An 8,200-nucleotide genomic window follows, 5' to 3' on the forward strand; every position below is an offset into this window, starting at 1 on the left:
GTGTACGTCATCTGGACCACAATAGGAGCAGAAGCAGAGAAAGGATTTTTTTGTTGTGGCGTGGCCATAGAATTGCAACGGCAGAGAAGGAAAGGTCAGTAAATTTTCATTAGAGTCGGAGTGTGATTTTCATTTATTAATTAAATAAATTGAATAAATAATAGAGACAGTTAATTTTGCGATCACTCAAAAAAAAAAAGAATTATAAAAAGAGCTTAGTTATAACACATATTAAAAATCAATGTAAAATAACATTTGGGTCCATGATAGAAAACAACTTCTCATATATTTAAAGTTAGTATATTGCAAATATTACAGGATTGATTGTTATATAAAATTTCATTAAAATAAAGGACATCTCACATATAGTTCAGTTGAAATTCTATGTATTTTATTCAGGTCATATTACCTATCCCGATTAGGAAGCCAATTGGAAAATATTTTGAATCCACGATCAAAGGTACAATTTAAATAGCCTGAGATTGTAATTAATTAATGCTGATTTATTGTGATTAATTGGAGATTAGATCATTTAATAAATATAGACAGGATTTTTCCTAAATAAGCAATATAATACAATTTAAATAGCATAACAATATATACACATATATAAATTAAGAATAAATTTCTTATATTAGTAACAGACAACCTGAGTTCTCCTCAATGTTTTTTGCAGCAGTGTATCAAGAGTGCCTTGAAGCGTATAAGCATAATATGATTTTGGTTTTAGATCGCTAGACGAAGAACAAATACGAAAATTCTTCGACCTTTATTACCGATAAAATTTGGGTTCAAAAAAGCGTAAAATAGGGCAAGTTGGGACGAAATTTATACAATATGAAAACGATTTACGATATAAAACTGTTCAAACAGGCATCGAAAATAGTATTGACCAAAATTTAATATGTGTGGTCTATATATATCATAAATAAATATAAATGTGTAATTATCTAGATAATAAAAAATGTATTATTTATACGATTACAAATCAATAATGTAGAAATTTTTTTCTTGTTTCTTAAATTTTAACGTTTTTTTTTATCTAATTCGTATAAATTTGAAATAAGTTTTTGTTACTGTCCATCACGTATTTAAACTCGTATTTGGTCTAAATATTATTTAACATAATTAAAACAATATTGATTTAATTACATTTGTTAAACTCAACATGCTCTTAAATCGTAGGACTCTAGTACAATATAGAACTAGATGACTAGGCCATATTTGGTAAGTAGGAAATGAAGCATTGACACACGTATGATAGAACGAAATACGAAAAGAAGAAAGAAAGAAAAAAAAACATATATAATACAAATATCAAAGTGGCTGCAAGAAGTTGAAGAAGACTTACAGGAGTAAGAGAATCTCAGCAAAAAGCTACAAATAGGAAAAATAAATAAAGGTCGTTAAAAAAGCAATAAAAACTGCTGCTCCCAAGAAATAAGAGCTATAAAGCTTTTAAGACTGTACACAATATACAGACTCTTTTTTTATTTTTTTTATTTACGCTGTTACCACAAGGGTTATTAGCGACCTAAAAATATAATATAAGTAAAGTTAGAAAAAATTACAACAATTGATACAGTCTTGAGTCTTTAAGATAACTTATTGTGTTGGTAATTTTCTTTTTTTTCCTAAGGCTTCCTTTATATTATTTGGGATAGTGTGCTTCTTTCTTGCTACTTCATATGTTTTGCACTGAGTTAGTATTCACGTAGAGTGTTACTTGACGATTTTCACACATTGGCGGCACAGTTCGCGTAAAGAGGTGTTTATGTGTAAAGTTTCTGTGTCCTAGTCGCAAACGTGTTATTCTCACTTGGTCTTGTCTATTCTCTATGGGTTAGAGCCACGGTTTCAATAATTGTTTGATTTCCTTGAGTTTATTTTGTGATTGACTCCACTTATTTTGCCACGCACTTAACACTCTATATTTTATTTCTGACTTGAAGTCATCTGAAGAAACTTCATTAATAAGAATGGAGTCCCGGCTGAAGGATGCTAAGCGGGCTAGTTCATCTGCTTCTTCATTTCCTTGTATACCTGAACGTGATAGAACATACATAAAATACAGACTCTTTAATCTTGATGTTTTGTTTGTCTTTCTTTTTCATCTGTTTTGATTGGTCCCAGTACAGTTTCCCTTTACCTTTTTTTGATGCAATCGACTCTAATATTTTTAACTTTTTAATTTTTTAACAAAACACTAAGAATCTTAAATATTACGCGATTTTCTGGCCTTTATGCAGAACCACCGCACGCATCCCGCGTTAGCAGAACGCATATACGCAGCGGGCAGGATTAGAAGCCCAGGCAATCCATATATACCTGAACCCCGTACCTATTACGGAATCCGTATTAACACAAATGAATAACGTAGATTCGCTCCCCGGGTGGTGAAGGCCGAGGATCCCCGAGTATTGACGACTTAATAAGCCCCGTTTGGGTATAGTAGGCATATAAACGGTATGGCCAGCATCCGAGGGGAAGTCTATCCCATTCTGGCAGAACCAATGCCCCTGTGAATCGGTCTGGAAATAATGGTGGCACGATAGTAATATCGTGAGGCTCCACTCTCCCCGCAGTACCTGTGTTGTCATACGTACCCCTGCCCGTGATCTCTATGAAAACGAACAAGTGCACGCAGGTGGAATAATTATCGACCACTCATTTTCTCTACAGGCATGTCTTAAAAGCGCACGTTCAGACTGGAGCTGAGCGTATTAAACTTGCGAAAACTTCCGCAGAGTTTACGTGGAAAGAAAACAGAGTGGTCTGACATGAGATCGTGTCAAATACTAGTAACGCAACAAGTGGACCAATGCGACTTATGGACTCGCCTCGCTTCTAGCAGCCCCCGTACCTGCTAACGACAAAGCAAACGACGGCCTAGTTATTGTTCCTACGAACAAGACGTAGGTACTAGTTCGCGCCTTGTGCTCGTTGCTGCGATCCCGACACCTCAAGTGACGGTACACCATCTTTCGTTCTATTTCATTGGTCGCCTATTACGACGGGTAGGGACCAGCATCCTAGTGGTATTCCTTTCGTCCGTTCGCTCGTAGGAAGCTATGTACAGTGCACAGATTCTAAATTTACCGGTGGGAGATGGCTTCTATGCGCTGTATTATAGTCGATGTATGAGAGAAAGTTTTCAAAATAATGAAATAACAAATAATAATATAAAATTTGTTATTTCATTACTTCAAAAACTTTTTCTCTCATACACCAACTATAATACAATGCATAGAAGCCATCTCCCACCGGCATATTTAGAATCTGTGCACTGTAGCTAGGTAGGATTGGACCGCACGCTAGACAGCCTCAAATAGAAAATATTATTTCTTTTATTTCCTGGCATTCTTACTTCGATTTTGCTTATTGTTGCTGCCTGGTATTTTTTCAGTGACACTAGTTTACTACTTCTTTAAATTTAAATTTAAATTTAAATTCTGAACTCTCCATTTCTATTTTTTTTTTGGTTTTTTCCCTACTCGAATTTTTTTGTCTTTTATTGAATTAATCTGTGTATCACGGACTATTCTTTCTTTTTTATTTCTTTTAGTATTTCTTTTACATTATTTCTGTTCTTTGCAATAATAACAATATCGTCTGCGTAGGAGAGTTTTGTTTATACCTGTTGTTTTTAAAATTTCCTTTGATTTATATTTCGTGGTACATATTTTAAAGCTCGGTTAAGCAGTGTAGTGGATACGGCATCTCTTTGTTTCATCCCTTTGTTTATATTGAGTTAATCTGAATCCCCACTAGCGTCTTTATGCTAACTATAACAATTATTATTGTCATGTTTAATAATTTTTTGTGTTTATACGTGATTTATAATTTTTCCAGTGTTTTTCCTATCATTAATTCTTTTAAAAGAATCCAACGCCTGTTTGAAGTTTATAAATAACATTTCTAATTTTTATTTATTTGACTTTTTATATAGAAAATACTGCTTGTATAAAATGTATTGTTTATATCAAATGTTCTTTTTTATGTATTGCACTTTCATGTGTTGAAATGTCATAGATTCAATAAACAATATAAATATTCTCTGTAACTAAATATAATCGTTATCTAATGCCATTCCCTAATTCTGAATACACACAAGTATCAAGTATAATTGCCGATTTATCTTTTCATTTTACAAGCTGTATTAAAATTTGATACCCACCTATGAACACAAATTATTTAGTTCGTTCAGCGAATTAGCAGGTAAAATAATCTTAGTGAATTAACTGAAGTAATATTTGTTTATTGTCACGAAACTAATTAACACTGCAAATACACCAAAAATATAAAAGTTCTCGTCAGAATTTTATATTTTATTCCTTATTTTCAATGAATTTATTAAAAGCAAAAAATATTCAATAATAAAACAACAAATATTTGATGTACGCCACTCCAATTACCTTTATACAAATCCTCTCTTTGAATTCAACAAACATACTGTACACATTCGCAATTATCATTATTTTCTCTCTACACCAACGTTTGTTGTATAGCAGTGAAATACAGCAATTAATTTATATAACTTGAAAATTACAAGTATATACGGTTTTCCATATATATTGAATCGGCTTTATAATGTTATATCAAATATTATTAAATTAGCGACAATTATTTCATTAATTTTCACTATAAGGTTAAAACAAATAATTATTATTTTATTATTTTTATTTGACAGTTATATGTTGTATGTAGTTGTGTAACAAAAAATCTTACGAAAGTAGATAAATAAAAAGCTGATCGTTCACCAATACTTAACGAAGACCACGTTGCTCAAGTCAGAAGTTTCGTTGGGGTCGGTAAGGAGACAGATGATAGAAAAGTCCAGATGAAAGACAGATAGATAATTATGGAAACGAAATATAATAATTAAGTAAGAGTTTGACAAAAGGAAAATAATAAATATAAACGGAATACAGTTAAACTATAAAATAAAATGGGCGCCAATAAGTTTTAACCTGAACTTTTACCATGGACGTATAAATAAAGAAAAAGTAAAATAAATCTTTATTTATACGTCCATGACTTTAACCCTTTAACCCAGGGGTGAGCAAGTAGTTTTATGTGTGGTCCGGATACTAGAAGAAAATTTGAACAAGGTCCAGAAAAAAAAATGATAACATTTAATGACAAGATGTTTATTATTGTGGTACATTCATAATGATAAAACAAAAGACCTTAAATTAATACAAAAAATTGCACCGACGGTCTTGAGCTAGTTGTTTGTGGTCTGATTCTCGAGTCCAACAACAAATTCGAAGTGTATCTTTGAGGTGGGCGTCCGTTAATCGGGAGCGATATTTGTTTTTCAAAAAATTCATTTTTAAGAAAAAAGTTTCGCACATATACGTTGAGCCAAACATAGTGGCCAAATTGACTGCAAGTTGTCTGCATTTTTCATATTTTTCTGGCACATGTTTAGCCCAAAACTCTTCGGCAGATACCGATTTATAAACGTGCAAGAACAAATCTTCTTGTAATTCAATAATCTCCATTTGAAGTAATGCTTTTGACAGATTAAACAGCTTACAGCCACATCGGTCCATTCTGCCGCTACATCAACTTCTAATGGTGATTTTAGAAATGAAGATAGTTTGCTTACTTACGGCAAAGTCTTAGAATCTTAAAGCAAATTCGTACCTGAGATCGCCCAGAAATTTTACGAACACTGCAATGTCTTTTTCGGAGTACTCCTTATTTTTATTATATTCAAGAATAGTTGGAAAATGAATGTGCAATATTGTTGTGCAATATCTTTTTTAAAGATATCTAGCTTACGACGAAAAGCAGACACGCTTACTAGCAGATTACATACTAATTTTCCATTTCCTTGTAACTTTGTGTTTAGCGCATTCAAAAATTTTAAAATACCTTTTAGAAAAGCTACAACCAGCATGTTGTATCTATATTTTGTAAGAAGGAGATCACATGTTCTTTTATTAGCCAAAAACGTTCAATAACTTGACCTTTACTCAACCAACGAGCACTATTGTGTTGTAGTAAGTCAGAATATGCTGAATCACATTCAGAAAGAAACTCCTTGAAATGTCGGTGCTGAAGAGCAGAATGAGATCTCATAAAATTAATTAACTTCACTAAACTATCCATGACTTTTATAAGTTTTGCACTAAGTTCTTCACAAAGGGCTGCCTGGTGTATTATGCACTGATATGTTATTAAATTTGAATTTTTATACCTGATCCTCTTTACTACACATTTTTCTGTGCCAGTCACTGTTGGGGCCCCATCAGTAGAAAACGAAATCATTTTATTAAAACTGATGTTAGATTTAGAAAATAATTCATCAATAACCTTAAATAAATCTTCTCCTCGAGTGTTACCTTTCAGCGGCAATATTGCTAGCAACTCTTCCCTAAAAATCTGACACTCAATATCAGTATATCTTACAAAAACAGACATTTGTTTATCATCAACAATGTCACATGATTCGTCAAGTGCTATGGCGTACGAATGTGCCTTTTGCAAAAGATTAACCCATTTTCGGCCAATGGTGCGTATACGCACCATTACCTTTTAGATTTTTTTTTTATTAAAGCATTTCAACAGAAAACCTCATTGCGGTAGTTTAATATACAACCTTTAAACATTTAATTCAATATATTATCTTTCTATTTTTATTGTTTCCTTGCTTTCTGTGAATTTTTTAATATAGTTCATGTTTACCATTTTAAAAATGCCTAGCCATAACTTTAAAAATAAACTATATGATACATTTTTGTTTGGACGCTTTTTATTTATTACTGTTCTGAAAAGATAAACAAATCTATGTATAAGTCATTTTTGGTGATAAGATATTTATTTTTCTAAGAAACAGATTGTCATTATAGTGGTGCGTTAGCGCACCGTTGGCGGAATCTGTGAATAAGTACGCAGCAACTCGACAGATCTTGTCGGCTCATTCTTTAGTAGTTATAGTGGTTAGTTATGCGGTAGATTTCGTATCGACAAGAACTAAGTATACACGTGCTGTTTATTACTGAATTTAGCTATGCCAAAAAGACATATTTTGACCCATAGGGAGCTAGAAAGTGCGTTAGAAGAAATTGTTAATGATTTAGAAATAGAACGAGGTATGTTGATATAATTTTTTATTTTTCGTGTATAAATAACATCATAAATTTTGATAGGATTTGTGGATGCTGTCTATATACCACCTAATGTAGACGAGTTGACTGATGAAGAGGATATTGACGAGAATTTACTTATAAATGACGAATCAATTGATAAAGAAATAGCTGGTACCTTGGAAATTGAGGTTGATATCGATAATGACATTTGCGATGAGCCTGAAGAACCTGTGCCAGGAAAGAAAAGACGATTTTCTGGTAAAAAAGAGAGGGAAAATATAGAGTGGGAAAAAAAAGAAGTTGTTTATACCCATTTACCTACCTCAAATGAACATAATAGTCTACAACAAATAAAAGACGCACTGGAGGGCAAAACACCATTGGAAATTTTCTTAATGTTTTTTGACGAAGAACTTTTGACCATGATAGTTGAGTTTTCAGTAAAATATGCTCGTGATAATAATCGTCAGGATTTTAAATTTTGCATAAAAGACTTAAAAAAATTTCTTGGTATTTTGATACTATCGGGTTACCACATATTACCGCAAACAGATTTATACTGGAGTTTGGACGAAGATAAGGGTTTGCCTATTGTAAGAAAATGTATGAGTAGAAACATGTTCAGGAATATCAAAAGAAATATCCATCTATCAAACAATGCAAATCTCAATCAAAATGATAAATTCGCAAAACTTCAACCATTTTTTGAAGCCATAAACGCTAGGAATAAACAGTTTGGAATATTCGCCCACAATCTATCGATCGACGAACAAATGGTACCCTATTTTGGTCGCCATTCCTGTAAGATGTTTATAAAAGGAAAGCCGGTAAGATTTGGTTTCAAGTTGTGGTGTTTGTGTTCATCAGATGGGTACTTGTTTACTTTTATACCGTACGCTGGAGCAAACACGGAAAAAGAAAAATCTCCACTTGGACTTGGTGGCCAAATAGTGATTGACCTTTTATCTGCACTTGAAAATCCATTGCACCACAGAGTTTTTTTTGATAATTATTTTTCGTCGTATAAGCTTTTCGAAAAATTACAACAGATGAATTATTTTGCTACGGGTACCATTCGAGAAAATCGAACAAATAAAGCT

General features: G+C 32.5%; 1 protein-coding gene across 1 annotated transcript; it reads right to left on the bottom strand.

Moving 5' to 3' along the window:
- Nucleotides 1-5,895: 5,895 nt before the first annotated feature.
- Nucleotides 5,896-6,540, bottom strand: LOC140446619 (general transcription factor II-I repeat domain-containing protein 2-like). The gene has a single exon (XM_072539198.1). It carries the CDS (start codon nt 6,538-6,540, stop codon nt 5,896-5,898), a length of 645 nt encoding a protein of 214 aa, XP_072395299.1.
- Nucleotides 6,541-8,200: the final 1,660 nt, after the last annotated feature.

The sequence above is a fragment of the Diabrotica undecimpunctata genome, chromosome 7 (assembly GCF_040954645.1).
Source record: "Diabrotica undecimpunctata isolate CICGRU chromosome 7, icDiaUnde3, whole genome shotgun sequence".
Classification (NCBI taxonomy): Eukaryota; Metazoa; Arthropoda; class Insecta; order Coleoptera; family Chrysomelidae; genus Diabrotica; species Diabrotica undecimpunctata.